Below are 27,869 nucleotides of genomic sequence, written 5' to 3' on the forward strand. Positions count from 1 at the left end.
TGAGCAGTCCAACAGATCAACCAGCAGCTGTTCCCTGATGGTCTGCATGTGTTTGCTACACACACTCCTCCTCTTCCTTTCACTCTCCTCCTCTCTGTTTCCCCAGAAATGAGGGAAGGTGTGTGGATGATAAATTGCCTGGAAAAACAGTAATGTAATAATTGTGAAATGACATGACCTCTGGAGGACCATGCGTCTCTGTCAGCGAGGTGTCTGGCTCCCAAATCTACAGTAGCTGTAAGTCATAAAAAGGAATCTGGAAGTCTGAGTGTATGATAGATTCTGCAGAAGTTGCTGGGGTTGGTAGCAGAAATGTATTTGATTGATTTCAGGCATTCATCAGTAATAGAGGTTAAACACATTCAGCTCATTTTTGCCCACATTTAATTTGTGTATCAAAGTTTACACACATAGGTTGACAGTAATGTACATTATATTACATTGCAGTGAGTGCTGGTGGAAAATGAAAAGTACATGGCAATAGGAACAGTAACAGAACACTTTCCTGGAAATATATTTGATTGCTGTTTAAACAGCAATCAGCAAACTCTGTTTGGTTTGCTATGACTAACTAAATAGTTATTCTGCAGGATCCTTTTCATTTAACACTGCACTGCTGCTTTAGAGTTGCAGAGAGTAGAACGTATGTCTCAGTTCAGATTATTTCCTCAAAAAAAAAAAGCTTGTCTATATTATAAAGGATAGAGAATAAATACATTTTTGGACCATGTGGAGCCAATATTGCAGCTAATGGAGTCCTGAGGCCCTCTAGTGGTGAATGTATGTTAGACCTATTGAGCTGCGTCAAAGCAAACAGTCCAGTTGTGCAAATAGAAAAAAAAATAAACATGTTCATTCAGCTCAGACATGAAATCATTTCACAGGACAGGGAGAAGGAAATATTTCATCTCCATCTCCTTGCTGCTGTGAGTCGCACATAACAAAATATAGAAGTGATCATATCTGTTTAAAAAGGTTATTTACACAAATTCACAATATGAAACACAGGTCAAAGTGCTACAGTATCATTGTATATTTCAGTGTCTAAACTTTGTGTCACTTTATAATAACCATCATTAATAAATGATTAATTTATAGTTAATTAAACTAGTAGTTATTTCACTGTTAAAAACAATGAAATTATAATTAACTTTTACTAATTATTAGTGATGCTATAATTTGTAATCACACCTGTATGAATGTAATCAGAGTAATTATCATATCTTATCAGCTGTGATACAATATGTAGTTTCAAGATTTTTATATATATATTGCACAAACTAATGATAAAATAACAGAAAATGGCCTTACTAATAATTAGTAAACATTATGATTATGTTATTTAATTTTTAAGAGTGAATTATTATTATATTTTTCCTCTGGTCTATAGTGCCATTTATCCATCTAGATTGTTTTGGTGTTCAGGACATATCAGCCATAGAGATGTCCACCTTCTCTTAAATACAGTGGGACCAGATGTCATTCAGCTTTGGTGCTCGAAGCACCAAAAAGGAAATTTAAAAACTCAACAGAAATCTTTTGCTCCTATTATTATGACTAGTTTACTCAAGATAATTCACAGACCTTGTTGTGAACAGTTTCATTTAGGAACTATTTTATTTCTATGGTAGAATTTTCTGGAACTACTTTCCTTCTGCAGTAACATCTACTGGAACTACTTTCTATCTACTAGAAAGAAAGTAGTACCTGGTCACAACAAGGTCTGTGGATTATCTTGAGTAACCAGGTCATGATTTCCGGAAACAAACTTTGCTGTTGACATGTATTTTTTGGTGCTTTAAGCCCCACAATCCAAGTGCCATGTAGTGCCATTATATCTGCCAAAAGGTAGACATCTCTGCAACAGATATCACCAAAACTCTGCAACTCACTCCAAAATGATCTAGATGGATAAATAGCATTACAGGTAAGAGGGAAATATGGATTTAACTGTGCCTAACAATTTACCATTTATTAATGATGGTTCCGATTATATAAAGTGTTACCAAAAATGCTGTAACTAATTGCTCGTCTCAGTAATGATACAGCGTGTTTGACTTCAATATGCATTCAGACTCTTCACTCACAGTATCTGTCAACAAGGAGGAAAAACTGAAAATGAGTAAATCATAGAACGTTTACAAAACTGACAGTACAAAACCATCACATCAGCATGTTATGGTCAAATCTCCAAAATGAGCCAAAACATTTCACTTCTCCCTCGACAAAATAAAATACACTCAATTGTGAAAAAAATTTCAATGCGCTAAACTTCAATCCTGTATTTCACACAGTCATCATACATTTCCACTGCTTCTGTTTTTGATATTTACAATTTCATTTCTGTTACTTAACAAAATAACTCAACTGGTTTTAACTTGTATTGCAGTGAAGCACTACCATGAGTGGGTTTGATGTCACGGAAAACACAAACCCACCAATTAGGCCTCTTTGGAAGAGTGGGACCTGATATTTCTTCTGCCTTTACTGTGAATATCTGCATATTTATTTCCTATTGAATCTCAGTTTTCTCAATGATGCAAAGATAGTCATTTTAAGATCATTCAAATTAATATATGTCCAACATGAACTGTAAACAGTTGTGAGGCAGACAGCACAGCTAGCTGTCCTTGGCAAACTCTGGCACCTCCAGCACCATGCAGACCTCCAGGCTGCCTGGCATCTCCAGGGCCAGAGCAGGGTGGCATGGCTGGGCGAAGTGTTGGCAGAAAGAGCCCAACAACTGACCGCTCTGAGTGTTGTAGAAAGATAGACGGCCGAGCTGGTAATCCAGCAGAGTCCCAACTCGCTCAGGCATGTCAATCACAAACACACTGGACTGAACGTCATTGTGGAGCAGCTGATACCTGCAGCTGGACAGAGGAGGAGAGGAACAACAGATGGGTTTAGACAGTGATGGGACGTACTGTACGTTTGGTGGAAAATGCTTTATCCATACCCTGATGGTGTAGGGATGCACTGCAAACACCATGACAGGCTGTTTTCCCCCAGCGGGCTGTTTCTATTGGCCGCACTGTACGCCACTCCCAGCCTGTAAGCTGTGCTTCCTGACACATTGGTCTCCCAGTAGTAATGTCCTTTCATCATCAACAACTCACCCAGGATGGATGGACACCTAGAAAAACAAAGTCGGGTTTACACATATTCATTAAAACAGTCCAAAAAGTGGTGGAAACTGACTGAAACTCACTCTCTGTCTGTAGATGGTGTGTTTTCAGGTGCGTCCTGAGAGTAGTGCACGGTGGTCTGGTCCACTGATAGCTCCAGAGCGGGATGAGCTGAGGCCTTCAGCAGGTGGAACCTTGTCCCTGAAAATGTTAACAGGCCAGAAAAAATAAAATATGAAAATATATTTGTGTAATGTATTACTTGCCCCACTGGTAAGGTACTGGACCTCTGTTCTATGGCAGCTGCAGTGACTGGCAGCAGCTGATATCAGTCAGTAATCACTAATCTGGCCTGGAGCTTAAACACAGGAAGAGAGCAACAAGAAAAGGCCACTGAGCTATTCAGCAAACTTCTGTCTGTGTGTGGGCAGTTTAATCTGTGCGTGTCTGGCGAGACAGCTTGTGGCTGGCGTGATGCTAGTGTGGTTTTCAGAGGGAGGGAGTTTTTGCGTTTGTCTCTTTGTGTGTTTTCCTAGCCTCCCTGGTAGAGGCAACCTTGATTTATTTATTGGTGTGTTAAGTTAGTCGCTTAGTGTATTATCTGATTTAGTATTAAATGAATGTTCATTTGTCATTTGTGAGCATTTTCATTATCTTTAACTTGTGAATAAAAATATCCTTTTTGCGCATTCAGTTTCTCTTCCTTCTCTTTCTCCGGGTTTCTTTTTAGACAGATGCTATCTGCACCCAGGTTGGAATAGCCAGTGTGACTATTTGTACCTCGGAGTATATAGCTTAGAATAGCAGATTCAAACACCTGGGTGTCTGTAGACAACAATCCTATTTTCACCCAAGGTTTAAATGGCAGAAGCAAAATATGGTCATTCCTTAAATCTAACCAAGTAGCTTTGTTGCCTAAACCTAAACACACTGACTGATAACTGAAAAAAATCAAATAATTAATTCAACACTGTAAATAACAGATAATAGACTTAATTTCATATTACTGTCACAAATTAGTCTTCCAGGGCAACAGCCTCTTACCAGCAGTGAATTTGTCACGCTTTATTGCTAAAATAAGGGCATCAGGTGTGAATAAGCAAATAGTTGCCGTGTTGCCGTGTGCCAGTGTTCACCTGGACCACCATTGGAAAGCATAACAATTATTAAAACACTGTGGCACATAAAAAAATGTTGCACACAAATAGAAGCACAGAGACAATTGTGTGAGAAGTGTGTGTTTTGTTACCTTTGGTGGAAATGAGCGCAGCCTCGCTCTGTTCACTGGCTCCAGCCTCATTCACAGCTTTGATGTAAAACAGATAATTCTCGTTGGGCTGCAGGAGAACCTTCTGCTCACTGCTTTTGATACCTGAGATGGACCTATGAGTATGTCACACACAGATAAATATTTTACAGTACATTTTTGAAAGGTAATTTCTGTGTGGCATATTGGAGTGCTGTGCTAGTTTTTTGTTTGTTTGTTTTGCTGCTGATTTTACACCAGCTCAGGTTCAATGACTTTTCCGTCATTCCAGCTCAAACATTCAGGGGCCTATCTGGTTATAAGAAACACCCACCTGAGCCCCTCTCCCTCCAGTTCATACTGGCGGCAGTACTCCAGGGTGTAACTCTGTTCAGGAGCCTGTTTTGTTGAACTCCACCGCAGCGTGGCTGAATCCCACATGACGGTACAGCGCTCTGTGTCAATCACTGGCACTGATGGAGCTGCCAGAAAGACAACAAGATGTCAGTAAGTAAAACTAATTCTCTCTGGATATCCCCTAAAACAATGTTTTCTAGTTAAGTGGACAAAGTGTATTGTCGTAACTTTAGCTCCAGTGTGTGCTGGACTGACCAGTTGTGAAGGAGAGTCTCTCGCTGGGCAGAGAGCAGCCGGTGTAGTTGACAGCCATCACCCACACCTTGTAGGTCTTGTCAGGCTCCAGCTCCTCCAGGACACAATAACTCTCCTTCACCGTCACACGGTACTCCTCTGACACAGCTGTGGACAACAGCAGCCACAACACAGGCACCATGTTTTTATGTCTACAGGTATTTACTAAGTCTGGAAGGTGTCAGGTGACAGGTTTGACAGAAAATTTGTGAGAAATGATCTCTTCTGAGCAAATGTTGACAGGATTTTCATATCAACAAAATCTATTATGAATAAATGATGTAAAATAATTACTATAAAACATGTAATAGTGAAAAAAATACTTTAAATGAACAAAAATAAGAATTACTTGCATTTTAAATTAAAATAACCCATTAAATTTAATTTCAACAGTATAAACAGTACATCAGTTTATCTGAAGTACATGGTGATTATTTTAATTCTTAAAAAAGTAAATATTAAGGGAGCACTTTAAGCTTTGGCCACCAGTTTGAACACCCAGTTACCTCCTTGCGGATCCTCCATGCAGTAGACCTGGAAGCAGTCAATAATGTCTCCAGGGTTTACCTTCCAGTAAACTGTGACACTGGTGCTGGTGGCGGAGCCTGGTTCCTGAGGCTGCAGCGTCGGCCTCTGAGGCACTGAGGCACAGACCAGGAGACATACATGATTTATAACTGCAACATATATGCACATAACACCAGACTTTCCGTAGCAGTAGGTGTATCTGCATAGATCAGTTTATATCAGACCTACCCGGGATTCCCTTGCGCTGTGCCAGGTGAGAACTGGAAGTGTTGCCCTTGGCATAGTCCTCGAACACCAGCAGGCCCTTAGGACCCAGCTCCAGTGACATGGCGGAGTCCAGGGCTGCTTTGAGCCTGAACACACAACCACAGCATTTAGCTTTTGGCTACAGCCACATTTATTTGCTATATAGGGGAGAGCGGGGTGAGTTGAGCCAGTTTTTAAAGGACATCAGGACATGACAGTAATGTCCCCCAGAAAATATGTACTATATTTTAGGATGCGGTGCATCTGTGGGAATACTCACTTTGGATCTAAAATATTTTTTCAAGAAGGTGACTCCCCCCACCCCACCACACCCCTCCTTGGCTCAGCTTGCCCCTGATGAGGAGTAAGTTGAGCCGAGGGAGAGCAGAGGAGGGAGAGGATAAGTTCAGCCACATGGGTGTTTCTCGCTAGCTGCAAGGTTATGATGGGCATTTTCCTTGGAAAATAATAGTTAATATTCCATATTTTTTTTATAAAGACACACTTGGACTAACCCACTTTTTCCTCTTCAAGGCAGCAGGGACATTGTAGGGATGTCAGTGTAATTTCATTGCCAATTCAAATGCCGGGTCTTGACATTTCATGGTACTTAGACAGAAACATTGCAGCTAGATTTTTTTTATGGTCAACAAACTCTCAATTTTTTTCACTGAAAAATTGATTATTCTGTGATTCAACTCACCACATGCCTTTTGTCTTACGTGACCCCACCCCTGCCATTTTAACAAACATGTTTCATCCTGCAGTTTAGTGCTAACATCATGCGAACAGTATAGTCTCATATTGTAACTTACAAAAGCACAAACACGTGCCGTGTTTTTTTTTCACCTTGTCTGTAATTGTTCAAACACAAAAATGATGACTCTTGAACATGAAAAAAAAACACTTTGAACAGCAAAAAACTGCTTTTGAACTTGATTGTGCCCCACTGCATATTGGTACATTACATAGTAAGTTATAGCTCTGCAGGTTAGCAGCAAACTGTATTTGTTACACTATCCAGTAAAAGTTAGTAGAAACTGGATAGAAAATCACACAAGCTCACACAAGCTCAGATTCACAGACAGCATGTTACCTTGCATGAATGTCTTCAGGCGACTGGTGAGAGAACATATTGAAGAGGGAGTTATCAGAATTTCAATACAAACCCTGATCACTGATTGGCTGAATATGACACCACTGATCAATAACTCTCGAGAGCATCAGGACTCACCCTTGCGTCCGTCTCAGCCTCTCTGGCCGTGGTCTCCAGAGTGGCTTTGGCGGAGTCGATGCCGTCCTGGAAGGAGACGATCTGGTCATACAGCTGCTCCAGCTTGGCCTTCTTCTCCTCCTCCATGCTGATGGACATGTTGTTGTACTGCTCCATCACCAGAGCCATCATCTCCTCATTCTGCACCTGCATCGCTGCCTCTGTCTCCACACAGTGGTCCTGAAGGAGAGGAGACGGACACAAAACACTGAAATATATTCATAAATATTCAGAAATGAAATGTTATTTTGGTGTCTATAATGTTAAGTGGTGGACAGTAACGAAGTACATTTACCTGAGTACTGTACTTAAGTACATTTTCTGAGTATCTGTACTTTACTTGAGTATTTGGTTTTTTTTTTGGAAACTTCTGACTTTCACTCCACTACATTTCAAAGACAAATATTGTACTTTTGACTCCACTACATTTCTAGGAAGGTTGTTGTTACTTTTTGACTGAGCACATCGTTGAAGTCAGCCGTTGCTGTTTTTTCTTTTCTAAAATGCAATTGGTCACATGCTGTGTTCCTCACAGAAAGAAACCTATCACAGTAGCTCCTCTCAACTGGGACTGATGTAAAAGTGGAAATACATCCAGGCGCACTAACAAGCACAAGCAAGCTCTCCCACTTTCATTCAAACAAAAAGCGGTAATGGTGACGGCAGGAGGAAGACAAAATTAAATCTCAAGATGTTATTAGAATTATTAATTATTCCAGGTAGCTTTTAAAGTTGGATTATTTTTATCGGGGTGAAAAATACAGCATAATTCCTGTATATATACTGCCTCTGAAGACAGAAAGACATCTCAGTTATTTAACAGACTTGGAGAACTCCTTACAGTCGGCTTCAATCTAATGTTATGATGTGATTTTAATACAGTTACATCAGAAAATGACAACAGCTGTCCTTTTTGGTTTTGATTGTATTTCTATGGTAAAGTTTTTATAGGTGTTTCTATAGGCTTTGTGTAGCAGAGTGGTTCTACAAGCAGGTCAGTGCATCATTAGATGGTTTCAGAGAGTTACAAGCTTCTGTAAATGCATCATGAAAACAATACATCATGTATTGATATTAGAAAATGTACTTTGTAATTTGTACTTTTCAATACTTAAGTATTTTTAAAAACGTACTTTTGAATACTTAAGTATTTTTAAAACTAAGTACTCTAGTACTTTAACTCAAGTAAAATTTTGACTGAGCAACTTTCACTTGTTTTTGAGTAATATCTGACTCGAGTACTGGGGTTGAGTACTTTGTCCACCACTGATAATGTTTAATGACAGTATTATATACTTCTTTAATGGCATAAAAAATGTATAGTCCCCTTTAGTTACCTCTACGGAGTTGTAGGCCAGTTCAAGCTCAGACACCAGGTCCTCAATGTTCTCTGACCGCCTCTGAAGCTCTGAGATCCAGTCACTCAGCTTCTCCTGATAAAAGAAAACAAACACTTGTCAGTAAAATATCACATTTATGCCCAAGAGCCTCTGACAATAAGATACAGCTGGGATTAAAAGATATTTTCACTATCTCAAAGGAATACTCACACAGCCATATGTATATTGAGAGCTTTTTGGTGTTATAATAATCCAAATTGGCTTTGAAGAGATTCCTTCCTAACCCATATCCAGTGGCGGAGACAGGGAACAAAATGTGCAGTCCTTTTTCACGTAAAAATTTATAGTCTTTTAACTACAAAATGTCCCATTTTGTTTCTCCAGACAGTTTCAGAGGGATCATAAAACAAAGAAGGAATTCCATACTGAAAACTCTGGAAGATACCCATTTGATTTGGCTAATTCAGGCTGCTGAAGCCTCATATTAGTTTCAGCTGAACTGCAGAGTGTATTTTTACAGACAGTGAGAACTGTGGATTTGTTCCCCATCACTTACACTGAAACCTGACTGATTTTTTACATGGTCTGTATAAAAAGAAGAAACCACTGTAATTTAGAATAACTCCTGAAATGCATATATGGGCAAGTGAATATTGTTTTAAAACAAAAAATATGAACCTATCCTACCCATAATATGATCATTACTTTGTGGATATGACTGATGATAAAACTGCACCAAACTCATTTTCTTCACTCTCAGTTTCCAACAAACAGAGATGAAAGTGTGTGCCTGCACTGCTCTCCAGGGGTTGACTTGACACTATGAAGCACATCCCACTTCTACCCACTCCCCAGCCTGTGATGATAGGTGAAACCGACAGGTAATAATGGAAAGCAACTGGTGTTACATCACTGATACGAGTACAACATATCTGACAGAAAACTGCAGTAGAAAAATTATGTAAGGTATAAAATGCATGTGTTTCTGTATTGTCATGGTCAGGAATTGCCTTAATATAGCCCAAAGCTACCCATAAAACGCCTCATAAACTGATGGTTAAGGTTTTTTCTTAAACTTTTCATTAAATCTATACACTAAAACAGCATCAGATTGCTTACTTCATGAGCATCACTGGGCCTGTCCACTAACTTGATGATCTTACTGCTCATCTGCAGAAATGATTCAGGGAGACAGTAGCCAACTTGTGTAAACAAACAGCTCAGTGTGGTGTATAGACTGTTGAAAAATTACACAAAGCTACTCCATCAGTGCAGAAGTATCTGCAGCTGTACCACCAGACTACAGACCAACTTCTTTGCTGAGGCTCCATCCTCCACACTCCACCATAAATAAAAGTTTATTTTTAGGACTTTTTATTTATTCAAGTGTTGAAAAAGGGGAGAACAAGGGATATTGAGGGCCCCATGCCTGTGTTTGCTTTAAGCCTCAAAATAATATAAAACCCACCCCGCTCTTTCTCTTCTTTGAACTGAGTTCTTCACCTACTCTAAAGATTCAATTCATCACTTGCTGGGTATTAAAAATGTTCCACCAGTGGCAAAATTTGAAGAGTGAATTTTTATTAAGCTAATCTTATGGATGTGTGGGGTCCCAGTTAACAGGAGATAGATGCTACTTTCCATTGTTATTACTCAGACTGATAAGACAGGTTAATCTTTTGGTTAAAATGTTGGCTTGTGCAGTTTTAAGGGGAATCATCACGGAGGATATTCCAGGAGGAGGAATGGTGGCAATCCCCTGTCACCACCCGAACACTGACAGATCACATTTAACTAGGTCAAACTGTAGTCACTTTTTGCTCCCTGCTCCTTCTGAGGCTGACCGTCTCTCCCTAAGACTCAGAAAACAGGTGTGAATGTGTGTGTGTGTGTGTGAGAGAGAGAGGACGAATGTGTGAGCAAAGCTGCACATATCCATGTCTGAAGAAGTGTAGGAGGGCATGACACATTCTAGCTCAGAGAACTGGACCAGATACAGTTTTGCTAGGTTGTTTTGGTCAACCTGTCGGGATCGATTTTCCCCTCTGTGGAGTATCTGAATGGACTGCACTTCTTTGTGCTGAAGTCAGACAGCATTATAGCTTTGATCTTTGTCTTATTTAGAGTCCAGCTGTCAATGTTTCACATAAATACAACTCACACATGCAAAAGACCTAGCTCAAATATCATCTGGAAATGACATTTGATCATTCTCAGTTTGTTCCAGCTTTCCTTTGATTTAGATGCCAGATACTTTACTGTGATTGTTGATCAAATGCAGGACAAAATGCAAACCCTAATTCTAAACTCCTAAATTCTAAATATACACTCATTCTGAATGTGATGCTTGCAACTTTCAAAAAAAGCTGGGACAGAGTATGTTTACCACTGTATTACATACCTTTTTTTTTTTTTTTAACAACACTCAGTAAGTGTTTAGGAACTGAGGACACTAATAGTTGAAGTTTTGAATGTGAAATTCTTGCCATGATTTGAAAATTCTATAGATTTTGTGCTTTATAATGCACCACAAAATTTCAATGGGAGACGGCGTTGGACTGGATGAAAGCCAGTGTAGTACCCAAACACTTTTATTATAGAGACACACTGTCGAACAAAGTGCAGACTGTATCTTGGCATTGTCTTTTTGAAATAAGTAGGGACATCTCTGAAAAAGTCATCATCTGGATGGCAGTATATATTGCTCCAAAACTGTTAACCTGTTAAACCTTTCAGCATAAACTGGTCTTCACAGATGTGTCAGTTAGACATGTCATGGGCACCAACACACCCTCATACCATCACAGATGCTGGCTTTTGAACTTTGCACTGATAACAATCTGGATAATCTTCTTCCTCTTTATCCCAGTGGTCAAGACATCCATAATTTCTAAAACAAATTTGCTTGTGAAAGTCCTTTTAATACCCCATTATGACACTATTGTCTACTATCAATTAACCCTTTTACCTGTTGAATGTTCCAAACAGGTGTTTTCTTAAGCTTTCTACATCTTTCCCAGTCTTTTGTTCACCCTGTCTCAACTTTTTTGAAACATGTTGCAAGTATCAAATTCAGAATGAGAGTATATAAAAAAGTTTATTCGTTTGAACATTAGTTTATCTTTGTATTGTATAAAGTTGAATACAAGTCAAAAAGTTTTTGCAAATCATGGCATTTTGTTTTTATTCATGTTTTACACAACATCCCCACTTTTTGGAACTGGGGTTTGTGTGTCACTTCATTCATGTTGTCAAATGTATCCTCACAGATTACAGTAAAACAAATGAAAATTGAATATTGTCTCTACAGTTGAATGAAGTGTGCCATAGCAGAGTGAGGAGTTTTCACAAATTTTTTTCTAAAGATAGTTTGCCCATGAACTTGCAGGTATAAAACTGGACTGATGGTTTTAGAAAACTTGCTTGAGGGTGCTATAACATCAATACAGAGAAAAAAGAAAGCAAATGGCTGACCCCATCCTGACCCATAGGGGCAGCAAGGGAAAACAGTGTGCACGAACAGATCCCATATCAGTCTCTACTTGATGATGTCACACAGGACCTTTCCACCGATCAAAGCAGAGCATTACATCACAACTATTCAATGTGCTTGACCGCAGCCTGCCAGCAGCCTGACAGCATGCAACGGATGGAAAAGTTGTAGCTGACTAATTTAAGACTACTTTATTATATGATGACCCAAGCTAATGCCGCTAAAGTGTGTGATGATCATAACTGCAAGTTGTAATAATGCCGGTAAAGTGTATGATGATGAGCTGCTATTTGATTACAGTGTGCCATCAGACATGAGAACTGCTGCTGCCTCACTTCAGTGGCAGCCTGCTAAAATAATCAAGAGACACTGAGCAGTCTGAGTCTGAGGCCACAGACAGAAGAACAAGAAAAAACATGAAAAACATGTTACATCATATGAAAAAGAATAATTCACCATTTCGGGAAATAGGCTTATTTGCTCCAAGAAAGACAGAAAATAAGAGTATTCCCCAAAACGCTGAACTAGTCCCTCAACTCTACTTTTATTATCCACATTTCTCTTGCAATGTTCTTTTGCGTTAATGCCATTTAGGGATTGTGGCACATTAACGTACTTTACAAAACCTTTTGTACAACAATATGCTAAAAGTGCTGTCAAGAGTTATTGTCTACTTGTTATTAACTAGTAGTAATAAATCATTTTCCAGATAAGCTACGTATTTCATAGAAAACAAAACAAATGGGAAATAAGTGTTGATTAAAGTGTAATAATTGAATGTAGTAAATTAGGGTGCCCCTTTAGCTCAGATGGTAGAGTGTACTGAGGCAGTCCTCTGCAGCAGCTATGGGTTCAATTCCAGCATATGGCCCTTTGCTGCATATTATCCCCTCCCTCTCTGCCCCCTTCATGTCAGCATGCCCACATCAGCTGTCTCTATCAAATAAAGACATGAAAGCCCCCCCAAAAAAATACTGTATTAATTAAAAAACGGATAAATTCATTAATGTCTATAGTTCAATAAGAACTAACAGATCTCCATCCCCTGTTGTGACCCCTGTTTTTAAGTTCAGGGTTAATTAACAAAATTTTGTTTGTTATTTTGGGCACTGCTGATCTCTGAAGTCTGAAATAACCTTCTAGTTCTACTTCTACTTCTACTTCTACTTCTACTTCTATTCCTTCTACCAGTCACAGATGTAGAGTACACTGGGATACAACGGAGGTCTCTGGGATCATAAACAATAGTGATGAGTTCTGTTGTACACTTCTGAAACATGTCATCAGTTCCAAATCATGTTAATGAGCAATTTTCATAAAATATTTGCTGTGCATTACCTTAATTTCCTCATAGGCTTTGTCCACAGCAGTCACTTCATGGCTGTGGTGCTCTCCAGATACACAGTCGTCCTCCGACAGCAGACATTCACAGGTGAGACAGTACCAGTCCATCCCCTGCAGCTCAGCAGCCAGTCGGGCCTGACTCTCCTCCTCTGCATCAATGATTTCATAGTCAGCCTCGATGAGCTCTTCTTCTGGTGACACATCACATACTTTCTCCTTTTCCTGAACCTCCAGCTCCAGCTCCATCCTCTCTTTTCTATCCTGACCAGACTCAGGTTTCCGTTCCTCTGCATCTCTCTGCGTTTCAGGTGCCAGCATCTCTTGAGCATCCTGTTCAGATATCACCTCATATTCAAGCTCCTCAACAATCACATCTGGAGCCTCTGGAACCAACTCATGTTGTTCCATCTTTGGCGCCCCATCTTCTCTGTGCAGCTCAATCTCAGTACTTAAATCCTCTTTAACAATATTTGTTTCTGAGGCATCGTCCACCTTGTGCATCTCCACCTTTTGTTCTACATCTGCTGCTTCTATCTCTTCTCTGTGTAGTGCGGACAGATCCTCCTTGGGAGAAAAGCTCCTGAGAGGGGAAAAGATGCCCTCGTCTTCTTCAAAATCCTGCCCCACCTTCTGCTTCTCTGTGATGGCGTTTCTAGGTAGTGCTTCCTTTTGTTCCACATCTGCTGCATCTGACTCCTCTCTGTGCAGGCTGGACAAATCCTCCTGGGGACTAAAGCTCCTCAGAGGGGAAAATACAGCCTCATCCTCTTCAAAGTCTCTCTCAACCTTCTGCTCCTCTACGTTTGCCTCCTCCACAGGTGCAAAGGGAGAGTATCTAATGTCCAATTCATTGCTGGGTAGGTGTTCTTCCTTTAGAACAACTTCTGGTTTTATTTCCAGTTGAGGCTCCATCATTGTTTCTTCATGTGATTCCTGATGAGTCTCTGGGCATACTGCGGTAGTTTCAGGTTCTATGAGATGCTCACATGAGCTGTCAGCTTCACAGAGAGTCACAGTATCAATTGTAGTCTTTTCTGATGCCTGACTGATCTCTATGTCCATCTCTACAGCCTGTCCTTTTGGGACAAGGAGGATTAACTCATCATCCACATTCACTTTCTCCTGAACATCAGTACCAGTGTCCTCTGTGGGTATTTTATCTTTGGCTTCTGGTATCAGCTTTGTTTTAGTTACTGATTTCTCTTGTTGATGCTCCTTGGACTCAAACATTTTGTGCTGTTTCTTGTCTGAATCTGTCTTGACTTGTTCTGTCATCACAGGTTCAGTTACTTCAGTCTCAGTTTTAACTACTGACTCCTGATCAGCATCAGGAAGAAGCTCAGGCTCCTGCTTCTCAACTAGAGTTTCCTCTGTTTGTGCTTTATGTTCTACTTCTTTTTCAGGAGCAATTGTTTGAACATCGGTCACCTCAGCACTTGCTGCCTCCTGAAGATCAATCTGAACTTGAGTCTGGATCTGTTTCTCATCCACTGCTTTTTCAATCACCTCCACTACTGCGTGTACTGCAGCATCGCAGTCGGTGATTACCTCAACAGGTGCAACATCCTCAGGGGCAACTTCTGGAACTGCTTCTTTTTCCTCACAAAGTGGTGGTTCAGCTGATAGCTCTACTTCAATAGAGGTGAGCATCTCCTGTACTTCAGTCTCAGGTTCTTTCATGCTAGCTGGGGCCTCGGCCATGGCCTTAGTTAACACCCTCTCAACAACAGTCGCCATCTCGGTGTCAGTAGCTGCCTCCTCAGACGAAGTTGTCTCAGTGGCTTCTGTGGGTATTTCAGTGGTTTCTCTTGGTATTCCACTTGTTTCTGTCGGCAGTTCAGTGGTCTTTGCTGGTATTTCAGTGGATTTTGTTGGTGTTTCAGAGGTTTCTGTTGGTATTTCAGTTGTTTCTGTTGGCAGTATAATGGTCTTTGTTGGTATTTCAGTGGATTTTGTTGGTGTTTCAGAGGTTTCTGTTGGTACTTCAGTTGTTTCTGTTGGTATTTCAGTGGTTTTTGTTGGTGTTTCAGAGGTTTGCCCTGGTATTTCAATGGTTTCAGTTGGTATTCCAGTGGTTTCTGTTGGTATTTCAGATTTACTGATGATGTGAGACTCCTCTGTGCTTACAGGTGTTATAACAGCTGCTTCCTCTGTATCTTTTACAACTGCCTGACCTGTTCTTTCTATCATTTTTTGTGTCTGACATGGCTTCTCAGTTTCAATAGTAGACTCTCTTGGTACTTCCTTCTGAGTAGTTTTTTGTGTCTGACATGGCTTTTCAGTTTCAGTAGCTGTCTCTGTTGGCACTTCTCTCTGATGCTCCTCTGTTTTCTCTTCTTTACTTGCCACCTGTTGCATTTGAGGAAGTGGTTCATCAGCACTGCTCTCAGGAGGCTCAGCCTGGTCTCTCTTTACCTTGGGTTTCACTTCTATATCCTCCGTCTGATCCTTGCTTGGTTTAGACTCCTGACTCAATTCTTCTGAGGCTTTTCTGACAGTCTGCTCTTCAGTCACCTTCCTCCCCTTCTCTGTTTCAGTAACTTTTTTCTCCTCAAATGTTGCTGATTTTAAATCCACACTGACCTTCTCTGTCTTTGGTTCCTCTGTCTTGGGCTTGTCCTCATCTTCTTCTCTGACCACCCTTGTAAGACATCCTGTCATCTCAAACTTACTCTGCGACCACATCATCCTCCCTTCCCTCCTATCCTCTGCTGACTCTGGTTGAACCTCCACTGTGGGAATTTCATCCTTCAGAGTAAATTTCTCTAGGTACCCATCTGCCTCCTCTGAATCTGACAAACGTCGCTTGTAAGACTTCTCAGATGTCACGCTCTCTGGCTCAGAGCACTCCTCATCGCTTTTCCTCCTCTCACCCACAGCATCCTCGTAAAGGTCTGAGTACATGAAGGACATGGCGCGGGGCTCCTCCAGCAGGACGGGGTCAATAATCTTTGGGGGTCCAGAGGAGATATAGATGGGTGTGAGGATGGTCTCTTCACTTCCAAACAACACTGCACCATTATTCTTCCCAGAACTCCTGCTCTCTCGTCTCATTCTCATCCCTGCTCCACCCTCTGCCTCATCATCTTCTTTCCGCTGCAGAGCAACAGCAGGAGCTCTTTCTCCGTAGAAGACCTCATCCAGGTGTTCCCCAACTATCTCCACATCTGTAACAAAGACAAAGGAGTCTTCTGATGCAGAGGGACTGTCCATGGCTGGCACCTTAGCAGGCTTTTGTTCCTCTTCTTGGGGCTTTGCTGCAGGCAAAGGCTCTGCCTCCTCCTGCAGCTCTGGAGCTTGTTCCCCGGGAGCCACCACATCAACCAGTGTAAACTTTTCAAAGTAGTCTATGTCGCTGCTGCCCTCTTTCTGAGTGGGTGTGTGTCTGAGCTCTGTGTCGGTTGACAGCTGAGAGGACTCTTGCTCTGAGGGCTGAGAAAAGATCACAATCAGTCAATCTATATGGGGACAATTTAGTGTTTAAAACAGCATCTTACTAAGCAAAATAATATATTAATTTCATGAGAATGGCAGACAAAGGCAAATGAAACCAAAGCTAAACACATCCTGAAACACATCCTTCTAATACAATTAGAGGACGGTTGGTGTGTTTGTGTGTCCAACCATTCCTCCAGTCCACATTTCCCCAGTACCTCCAATCCCCTCCAGATCAAAAAATGTTCATGGGACCTGTCTTGGTGTTTTTTATAATTTCATTTCATTGTTAGTGCTAAATAAATACTTAGTAAAAAAGTAACAGTAAAACACAAAGTCTAATCTACTGGAAATATTAAAGAAGAAGAAAGAGAAAATCAGGTAAGGATTCTGAGGCATATTGCTGGTTAGCCATTTGATGTTAGCATGCTAATAAAGTACTTGTGCAGGTGGCACAGCCTACATAAGTGCAGACGGTGTACACGGTCTCTTCGTGTTGATGTTTAAAACAGAAAATAATACTTAGCTTTGTTTTGAACATATGATTGTGTTTTCAGTAACAACTAGTTCACAGTATGATTATGGAAGTAAAGCCTAACCATTTGGTGTCCAGTATAGACATGTGTTACAGCTCAGTCTGTGTGTCATAAGTGTCATTACCTCTTGATGATCCAGTATTTCACCCTCTTCTGGCAGTACATGATTCCTTGTCCAGTCATGGTTTCGGGACCTGATCTTTGGAGTCTCGTCCAAATAAGACAGATTGTCCTGCAGCTCTGTGCTCTCCTCCTCATCCACAGTAGGAAGTTTGGAGGGGACTCTGATGTTGAGAATCTCATAACCCTCTGAAATCAAACTGAACAGCTGCTGATCTTTGTTTTTGATTTCCTCCAAGTCCGTCTCTGTTTCAGTTTTCTCCTGTTTGACATTTGGGACAGAAACCTCTGCCATCTCCAGTCTCTCCACTCCCAGAGCCGAAGCCGATCTTGAGCTACCAGGTCGGCTCAGCCTGTCCCCCAACCTGCTGCTCCTTCCTCCAGACCTCGTCCTCCTGCGGACTATTTTCTCCTCATCAAACACAATGGTGATCTTTCCTGCAGCTCCGGAGCCCTCCATGCCGTATCCTTCAGAGATGGAGCTGGTCTCAGAGGCCCAGGGGGTAGAGCAGCGGCTGGAGGCTGTCTCCCAAACTATACCACTGTCCTCACTCTGAACTGTTACCATGGAGAACGATGGATCTACCATCAGGCACTGGAGTTTGGGCTTGACAGACTGGTCCTGCACAACCTCTCGCAGACTGGAGGGGACAGGAATGGACAGAGTTAGAGGAAGGAGAGCAGGCTGTTGGCATGACTAAACGGTCTAAACTGCAAGAGGAGCTCCTTTTGGCACAGATCAGGATATGCAAGCAGAGCACAAACCAATGAATCAAATGAACCACTTTCACGTTTTGCACCTGAGGCAAAAACTTAATAAATCTAAGCCGAAAACACGATAACACCCGCTGATCTATTCTCAAGATGATGATTTGGGGAGTGTAGATCTCCAGCATTAGACCAGGTGTCTGGTGTCGGGCTGCCAATGTGAGTGATGAGCAGAAAAAAATAATGATGAAATGCACTCTGAGCTGTCCCTCCTGCTATGAATACAGCTGGGCTGCTGCAGGGTTACAAGGTGATGTCCCAAAGCGTCATTCATGTAATATTAGAGAAGAGATGCCTGGCCCTCCTGGACACATTCAACATATCAGTGTCCTCTACTATTTATGACAAGGCCAGGATAGCGAGAGTATGTATGAAACATGATAAATCAGATGTAAAATATGGGGATGGTGAAGAATATCAAATATTAGAATAAAGTTGTCAAGAGTGCCACACTGACAAGTATGAGCTGAAGAGCAGATGACTATTTAATATATTAAATCAAAGTAATAGAGTGCTGCTTAATGTCACTTGGAGACACTTGTCCAGTTGCACTCTCCAGACAGAGATAAGATACAACTTCTCCTCTCTCTCCAAAGCAGCATGTGCCTGAGCTAGAACATTTCATGGTATGATCTCTCAGCAGACACCACTTTACACAAATACAAATATAACGTTGAGCTTCAAAGCACCTGTTTCGCAGTTCCTCCACCTCGTCTTCATCATCCTGGCTGATGGCCTCTGAAGCCTCACTCTGCAGCTCTGTCATCTCCGAGTCCAGACTCTCACACTCCTCCATCTTGGTAATGTCCTCCCTCTGTGTTCTTCACAGTTTCCCCAATGTTCTTTCTTTTTTGTATTTTAGAGTCCTCTTTAAGTTTTCAGCCCCTGATTTCGAAGAGTTGGTCAGCCTGTTTGTGCCATTCTAAGTTGGGAGCTGTCCATCTGACTCAGCGGGGGACAGAAATAGACCGAGAAGGGAATGAAAAGAGGGGAGTGGAGACAGAGAGGGGCAAAGCGGTGATAGAGTACAGGTCTCGGCGAGTCTGAGGTTAAGCACACTAACAACAAACTCTAAGAAGTTTTGAATTTACAGTATTGTAAAAAGTTTGTTATAGATCTGGGAAATTCATCAATATCTTGGTCAGTGCCAGGGGCTAACAGCTAAATGAGCTAGTGTGACTTTAAGATCAAAATCCCCCTTGCTTGGTTAAATATAGGTCATGTGCTGAAACAGTACCCCCTGGTCCCCCTGCTGCTGGTGGCAACACTAAACAGAGAGACACACACACATACACACACATACACACACACACATCTTGTAAGGTATCTACCCTTCGCAGTACTGACACCATGCAGATGTCATAAAACTAGGTGTAATAAGGTGTCACACACCACAGAACAAAAAACAATTAGCACAGGAGCTGCCAGAGGAAGATGCAGAAAAAAAGACTTGAACAAAAGGTGCAAATATCCTGGAGTCACCTTTAGCATTAAAATCTTTAAAGGGACAGTTCACCTCAAAATTCAAAATACATATTTTTTCCCTATTTTTTTTGTCAGTTGCAGAGTTTAGGAGATATCAGACAGCTGCCTTTTCTCCAGTATAATGAAAGTCAGCTTGTGGTGCTCAAAGGACCAAAATGCATTTGATAAACTCAAAACCAGTGTCACTTTCTAAAAATCGTGACTCGATTACTAAAGATAATTCACAGACCTAGTTGTTTCTTTCTATTCGAAAGAAGGTAGTTCCTACACAGACTTACTGCTGTGTAGTTAATACCGGAGAGAAGGCAGAAATCTCTACGGCCAACATCTCCAAAACTCAGCAACTCACACCAAAACAGTACACGTGAATCAATAGCACTACCAGCCCAAGGGAAAATGATGATGATGGATAAACTTAATACTTAAGAGGAAACAAAATCAAACTGGACTGGGCCAGATCTATGAGATGGTATTCATGCTTGGTCAATATCAATTTGTGAAGAACAAAGAGAAACAGACACCAGTGAAAAAAAAAACTGCAACAGTTTTCTAATTTTGCCATTTTCAAAAGCATTGTTTCATGTATACATCTGCCTGTGGTCAATTAGATCACTCAAGAGTGGGCATAATAATGTGTAAATTCCACTCCAGGAGAGACTTGATGTCCTCTTATATTAGGTAGGGACAATATGTGCAAATATCAGTATTACCAATTAGTCAAAATGGCTTAGAAAATATCAGCATATTGGATATCAACAAAAATACATGAAGTTAAGAATGCAACTGAACCTCACTTTGTCAAATATTCAACACATCTGAGCACGAACAACAGCTGCAAAAAGAAGTCCGTGTACAATTTAATTAGATTTTGGCACTTCTATTAGTATAGCCAAGGATTCAGTGGGCTTTACATAGAGCTCAAAAATATGAAGTGAAAACAATCATACATCTTCAGGGATTTATTTTTTTTAAATAAACATTTAAAAGCCAGTTATGTACAAAAAGAGGGGGAAAAACAAAGTCAAACTCAAATGTATCTTCTTTAAATAACTTATGTATTAACTGAACCCAGAGTGAAGAACATCTGTTTTTTGTCCAAATAAGTCAAGTAGATACTGAACTAAAATGACACAGTACAGACCTGACGCCAGTGTGGGGAAAAATAATACAACACGTCAGGAGCAATGATAAACAAAGGGGAACATCCAGTCCAGCCCTGTTGTGATCACCTCAGGGTCACTTAAATTATAACGCTAACTTTAACATCGGTTTTCAGAGGAGTGATGATGAAAAAGACGAGACGGCCTTTAATGCATCTGTAGAAAAGAAGTGTCTATGGTGTTTAAACCCATTACTGACCTAGAAAAATAGAAAAAAAGGCTTTTATGTTACAGGTTGGTCCAGACAGGCTGAAGACAATATACTGTATATGCTGTACATTTACTGTATGTGGCAGAAACAAATCAAAAGCATCTTGAAAACAGACTCTGTGCAGTATGGCTCTAGCAATATGGATATGACTAAAACTGAGATTAGAGGAGATAAACCTGATTGAGACCAATCAAAACACCGTGTTTCCATTTAAGATAGCTTCAGATATCAACAGGTTGTAGGGATTTTCATACTCTGTCAGTAAACTTAATTTCACCCCAGGAATGGTATGTGCGTTGGGAAAGAGGGCTGAGTAGCAGCAACACCATCTCTAATAACACTGACCATTATTATCCTGCCTCAGTGCAGCATCTCTCCGTCACCAGTTTAAGTGACCAGATTTTAATTTCAAAGCTCTCCGCTGTCACTGAACAATGTATTTTTTTATTATTGGTCACAATAAGAACAAAAGATTGGCAAAGTCTGCAAAGCATTTGACAGTGGGTCTGTGTGTGGCTGATACGGAGGCAGCCAGAGCATTCAGAGTCCCAGAGTCTCTCTGGCTGTGAGGTGCAGAGGCAGCAGGACTCCCCTCTCAGCACATCCCAAAGGTCTCTCTGTGTTTCTGGGGACACGCCCATCATGAGGTAGAAGACTCCCGTCAGCTTGTCTAATTAGAGGAATCCCTTATCGCCTGAATGACTCCTTGTTAATGATGGCTCTGACTGGGAGGATGGCGTTCAGGTCCTTCCTCTGTTGTAGTATTTGCCATGACTGTACAGACACAGAGAGATGAGAAGCAGGAGGGTTATGAATAACTCATGGCTGGCCCACAGCGGCTTGGAGGAAGAGAGAAAATAAGAAGGGACCACAGTTATCAGGACTGTAATGTACCTCTGCAAACTGCACTTTAATGGCTTCAAACTTGATCTTTTCATGGACTGCCCTGGCCACGTTATTTCTTTCAAATGGCTCTGAAACACAAGAAATGTGTATGCATGTGTAATATTAGTGGAGACGTTTCTTGCATTGATGCCCCAGTTACATGGGGTGTTGTTACGTCAAATGAAATTATTACCTTCCACACAAATGTATTTGTTTCTCCACTCTAGAGAACTGGTTTTGGGCAGAGCTTTGGCCTCTCGAACAGAGATCACCTGCTTATCCCACCTGCAAGATGCAGAAAAAACAAAAGCAAGGGAATTATTTAGTGCTAATTTGGCTAAAAATAAACACAAGGACAAAGGTCCTCAAGGACCATAACAGTGGCTAGTCAGCTACAAAATATGCAACCTTTTCTGCCAACAAAGGGAATGTTTTTTCAGAGAGATTCTGTATCTTCCGGGCATCATTTGGCTTTACTTTCATTCAGTGCAGTGTAAAAACAGAGAAATGAATGCTGACTGGGAAAGACACTGTGAACATGAAACATCCTTTTTCTGTCAAAGATACATGGTGTCATGTGATGATGTGATAACCAGTTAGGGCTAGGTACCCAAACACAGTGCTAATATGGAACCAGCTCCTATATGACCAGTGACAAGCGGAACGAATCACAATGCAGTTTACAGTACCACACGCCTGAGCTGTTGATGAGAATAGTTACTCTCTGGTGCGGACGCTCCAAACAGATCATTAATATGCTAGTTAACATTACAGCAGTACTTTCTCTACATGTCTTTAGCAGCAGCTGGCCTACTGGTAGCTAGCTACCTCGACCAAGGTTAAAATGGTAAGCTAAACAGCCTAAAGCTATGGCTGCATTTCACTTGAAGGATCCTACACCAGGTGGGCCATGCAACATTGTTTAACTATTGCACCGAAACCTTACAAACAGTTTTGCAAACTCATTCTTATTGGGCAATTGAAGTGCATTAGAAACTTGAGAGTCGACATGTTAACCTTCAAACTACAGTTTCTCTTTCAAATCTAAACATCTTAAATGTTGGAGTTTCACTGAACGCATCAAATTCAGGGTGCAAAGGCATTTTTTGCAAAAATGTTCACTTTGATAGATTTAGTCTTTGCAAGTTTATACTTATAGCTTATTCATGTGACTAAGAAGGTAGGAAAAATGTAAACTTGCTTTTGAAAATCACATGCAATTTAAAAGTCAAGGCAAAAAAAAGCGAAATCACCCAGCATGTGTGACCTGTTTTGAGTCTTTCATATTGTAAAATGCAGAAATCAGGGCATGTTTGTGTAGTTAATTCTAGTTCAACCCTGCGGCTGTGGCATGGCAAGGTAACACATATACTGCAAACACAGAGATCATGGTATGTCATGTTTGCGCTGTGTAAGGCCAAAGGTGCCACCTGCTCCTGTCCCTCACCCAGAAACACGAAACCAGAGAAGAGGATGCAGGACAGAGGGAGGAGAAGTTGGCCAGAAGAGCAGGAGACGAGGAATGGGAGCAGGAAAATGAGCAGGCAAAAGCACCTTGGGTGCATCTGAAACACTAGACTCAGTAATGTCGTTGGGAGATACCTGAAGTAAAAGGCATAGTATCTGAGAAAGCCCAGAAGCAGCTCTCCCAGAGATGACTGGTTTCTTGAGATGTAGGGGGGGATGTGTTTGGGTCCGTCTGGAACTGAGTCAATGTCCATGAGGGGATTAAAACACTCCTGAAAATTAAGGCACAGGACAAAAGGACAAAGACTTAAAACTGAGCATTACAGTATAATAATGTATTATTTCTTTGTGATAGAAAGAAATATCTTTTTACAAAGAGAGACAGATGATAAGTACAAACCCAAAAAAAGCTGCTGACATTATGTAAAATGTATGTAATTAGCTTTTAGTAAATATACTAATCATTCTTAATTTGATGCCTGCAACATGTTCCAAAAAAGTTGGGACACGAGCATGTTTACCACTGTGATACGTCACCTTTTCTTTCAACAACACTCAGATAGCGTTTGGAGACTGAGGACACTAATTGTTGAAGTTTTGAAAGTGGAAATTCTCTTTCTTTTCTGACATACAGCTTCAAGTGATCAACAGCCTGAGGTCTCTGTTGTCGTATTTTGCACTTCATAATGCACCACACATTTTCATCAAGAGACAAATCTGGTCTGCAGGCAGGTCAGTCTAGTACCTGAACTGTTTTACTACAAAGTCACACTGTTATAACACGTGCAGAATGTCTTTACTTTGTCTTGCTCAAATAAGCAGGGACTTCTCTGAAAAAGACGTCGTCTGGATGGCAGCATATGTTGCTCCAAAATGTGTATGTACCATTCAGCATTAATGAATAAGTATATGTTTACAAAAGGTTGTAATGATCTTGTCTTTGTAGTGTCTTTAATAGAAAACAAGTCAAAAACTTTTTGCAACTCACTGCATTCTGTTTTTATTTACATTTTACACAGCGTAAGGCATTTGACTTCTTTTATTCCCTGTCATTTGCCTGTTAAAAATACTCTTGCAACGTAAATATCAGATAGTAAAAAACTGAAACAAGATTTAGTTGCAAAGAAACTCACTGGGTAGTCCCTTTGTAGAGAGGGAAGGACCGGTTCTTTAAGAGCTGTAACAAAAACAACACATACACAACGAGTTTCATGACAAGTCAAAAGTACAAATGAGGATGACGATAGATTTGGTTTATGTGCCTCATTCTACTGACTCTGGAGGTAGTGGAGCACCATCAGCACCAGCGTGTAGCTGCTTAACGTTCCTTTGCTGGCATCATTGATTTGATTGTGCCGTGCCCATTTCTTGACAACAAGGATCATGGGTCTTATCCTGAGATCAGCTGAGAGAGGCAACACAAACACAGCAGGTCAGAACAAGAAACTTCTTCATCTTCCTTTCAAGTAACAAAGGCAGTCAGACTAATATGCAGAGTGATCAGTCACAGTTATTAGCTGGCTTAAAATTAGACAGTGGGACATTGAAAAGTTATTCCCATAAAATTAAAGGTATTATCGACCATCTCACCCACCATATGCATAACTCCTTAGAAGGAATGTGTTTCTGATGCCCACTGTGTTGTTGACATTCAGATCAAACTCCAGATCACTAAAGAGGGTAAGAGTAGTACCAAAGTCATACAAACACTTGTGTCAAACCGTGATAATGTTGTCAAAACAGGCTTCAATGACTGTTTTGCTCTTACCTGCCTTTCTCTCTGAACCTGAGGATCGGCACTTTGGCTCTGATCAGCTGAGTCCTCTCTACATAGGCTATGAATCAAAACAAACATTATGAGATTCACGGTACCTTTGGTTTCCTTTTCTGTAAAACTGAAACTCTTTTTGTTTTTAAATGGGTAAATAGCTCCACCTAGTGATGTCTATGGTGAAGATAAAATGTGAAAAAAAAAGTCTGGCAGAACTCGTTGGTTTTATGCAGCAAAACTAAGTAAGAGGTAAGTGTGTTAAACAGTATTAAATAAGTGAGAGTTTTGCCAACTATGTTAAAAGTATAAAGAAAATACTCTAAATGATTTGATATTCAAAAAATGGGGTTCTTATTACTCACACAGTGATTTGAACAACCTTTGGAGGGAAGAGAGTACAGGAATAGGATCATGTCTTTTCTGAAACAGAAACAAATGCAGGTGTTTAAAGGGACAGTTCACCCCAAAATCAAAAATAATATTTTTCCTTGTGACTTATGGTGTTATTTATCCACTTAGACTGTTTTGTAGATATTGTCCATAGAGATGTCTGCCTTTTCTTCAATATAATGGGACTAAATAGCACACAGCTTGTGGGGCTCGAAGTGGCAAAATAATTCATTTGAAAAACTCAACATCACAGTCTCTTTTCAGAAATCATGACCCAATTACATTGTTGTGAGCAGTTTCATGTAGGAACCGGTAGATTCTACCATAGAAAGAAAGTAGTTCCTATATGAAGCTCAAACAAGGTCTGTGGATTATCTCAAGTAACCACAGAGAAGGCAGACATCTCTATGGACAACACTGCCAAAAATCACAACCAACTCACAGCAAAACTATCTAGAGGGATCAAAAAGCACTACACCTGGAAAAGTATGTATTTTTTTAATTTTTGGGTGAACTGCCCCTTTAAACTTAAATAGCTATCAATTATTGTACACACACACACATATTTTGGGTGATATTCACAGCACAGAGTCAGAGATACTCACGTTTCCCTTGAGGACCAGACACAGATCAGCATCACTGCTCCGGCAGCCCAATCCATTCATAGAAGATCCAGTCAAGTAAAGTCGTGCCACTGTAAGAGACAGACTAAGTGAATAAGAATCACAACACAAAATGAGACCGGAGTGTGACTTTGTGTTTCATACACACCTGCATAGATGCGCTGTATGTCTTGCTGCAGCCGTGTCCGGCACATCTCTTTCCGGGCCAAATCGGAAGCCTGCTGCTGGCACGCCTCAAACAAATCCACCATCTGACCACTCAACTGGGGGCACAAACACACAGGGCACACTGACTAAACCAAGCACACCTGCATGTACACACAGTCATACTTACTCATCTGCAGTTTAAGGTCATCTGAATATACAATACCTTGTCCTTAGCGTAGGCCTGCAGGCTGCCGGAGCTTTCTGGGACAGCGGGCACCTGAGGGTGGGGATGGGGTTGTGGGCTGGAATAAGAGCGGTCAAAATCTAATCTTGATGATCCTGCCACCACATGATCATGATGTCGAGAGGGAGGGGCCCGAATTAATGTGTGAGGAGGAGAGTCAAGGCGTTGGCGCTTCACAACATGGGGGCTGTATTCATCACTCTGCCTCCTGGAAAAAACATTAGGGTTAGGAAACACGTAACAAGATATGTGATGGATAAAACTGTACTTTCAGGTCAGTCTCTAATTTGATTTAGAAATAAACACCCTGATGACAATCTCTATTGTGTTAGGGTGACAACCAAAAGAGACAATTTCCTACAACCCCAATTCCAAAAAAGTTGGGACATTGTGTAAAACATAAATAAAAAACAGTATGCAATGATTGGCAAATACTTGATTACCTTACCACTCACTGAGTGCTGGTAAAAGAAAAGCTAATGTATCACAGCGGCAAACCTGCTCCAGTCCTAACATTTTTTGGAGCATGCTGCAGGCATCAAACTCAGAATGTGTGTATATTTACAGAAAAACAATGAAGTTCATCAGTTTGAATACTAAATATCTTCTCTTTTTACTATACTCAATTGAATATAGGTCAAAAAGTATTTGACAATTGTTCTATTTTATTTTAATTAACATTTTGCACAGCATCACAGCTTTTTTGTAATTGGACTTAGATATAAAATAGACCAATGTCAAAAAAATGGGTGCTTATTTCTATCCAAGATATTCTCGCCTCTCTTTAGACCACACAAGTTAAGTAGGTTCTTTACACTTCCATTATACTTCTGCCACAATATGTTAAAAGCAAATGTTCATAAGATGGGGGTGAGGTTACAGATATCTAAGCACAAGGCTGAGATTATTCAGCTTGAATAAATGATAAAATTACGTACTTGCGCCCACTGGTAATAGTTGGCGTGCGAGGAGGATGGACTGGAGGGGTGGATGATGTGGGCTTCCATTCATATGTAGGCAATCTCTCCAGCCCAGGAACAGAGAAGCTACCAAACAGACACACACATGTTACTGCACTAGAGATTAAAGCGACAAGTAAACATTTATAAGTTTACTACTGTTTCATAGATGTTGCTGATGCCTAGTACACCAGTGCACTAGTTTCCTCTTCACCCTCACCTGTTGTCACCAGCCGGGCTTTGGTGGTTGTAGTCGTAGTACCAGGGCACAGAGGGCGGTGGGTACAGGCCGTTACTGTAGGCTGACCGCCCCCTCGATGCAGCGCTGCGGGGGAACATGCTGCGGGTCTTCACAGAGTTCCAGCATCAATTCCACTCATCTCCTGTCGTATCAGAGCAAAATTATACATACAGGTATT

At 40.9% G+C, this 27,869-nt stretch overlaps 2 protein-coding genes across 3 annotated transcripts; both read right to left on the reverse strand.

Annotated features, from left to right (window-relative positions):
- Positions 1–2,184: 2,184 nt before the first annotated feature.
- On the reverse strand, positions 2,185–19,271 carry cmya5 (cardiomyopathy associated 5). Of its 2 annotated transcripts, none has more exons than XM_084728967.1 (14): positions 18,798–19,271; positions 17,345–17,981; positions 13,244–16,681; positions 8,410–8,505; positions 7,034–7,252; positions 6,896–6,918; positions 5,782–5,906; positions 5,532–5,666; positions 4,987–5,196; positions 4,709–4,856; positions 4,378–4,511; positions 3,212–3,329; positions 2,960–3,136; positions 2,185–2,873 (listed from the first exon to the last, which is right to left on the reverse strand). In XM_084728967.1, exons 1-14 carry the CDS (start codon positions 18,902–18,904, stop codon positions 2,621–2,623), a joined length of 5,820 nt encoding a protein of 1,939 aa, XP_084585093.1. In that variant the 5' UTR covers positions 18,905–19,271; the 3' UTR covers positions 2,185–2,620. The 2 variants fall into 2 exon arrangements, with proteins under 2 accessions (XP_084585093.1, XP_084585094.1); XM_084728968.1 differs by having other exon boundaries at positions 4,987–5,133; positions 18,798–19,270.
- A 1,266-nt stretch (positions 19,272–20,537) lies between these two features.
- On the reverse strand, positions 20,538–27,815 carry tent2 (terminal nucleotidyltransferase 2). Its single transcript, XM_084728970.1, has 14 exons — positions 27,671–27,815; positions 27,430–27,537; positions 26,471–26,699; positions 26,249–26,363; positions 26,083–26,171; positions 25,450–25,507; positions 25,085–25,151; positions 24,911–24,987; positions 24,593–24,721; positions 24,450–24,493; positions 23,452–23,588; positions 22,043–22,134; positions 21,859–21,938; positions 20,538–21,738 (listed from the first exon to the last, which is right to left on the reverse strand). The coding sequence occupies exons 1-14, from the start codon at positions 27,787–27,789 to the stop codon at positions 21,652–21,654; spliced, it is 1,431 nt and encodes a 476-aa protein (XP_084585096.1). The 5' UTR covers positions 27,790–27,815; the 3' UTR covers positions 20,538–21,651.
- Between the last annotated feature and the right edge of the window lie 54 nt (positions 27,816–27,869).

The sequence above is a fragment of the Lutjanus erythropterus genome, chromosome 10 (genome assembly GCF_056507025.1).
Source record: "Lutjanus erythropterus isolate fLutEry1 chromosome 10, fLutEry1.hap2, whole genome shotgun sequence".
NCBI lineage: Eukaryota > Metazoa > Chordata > Actinopteri > Lutjaniformes > Lutjanidae > Lutjanus > Lutjanus erythropterus.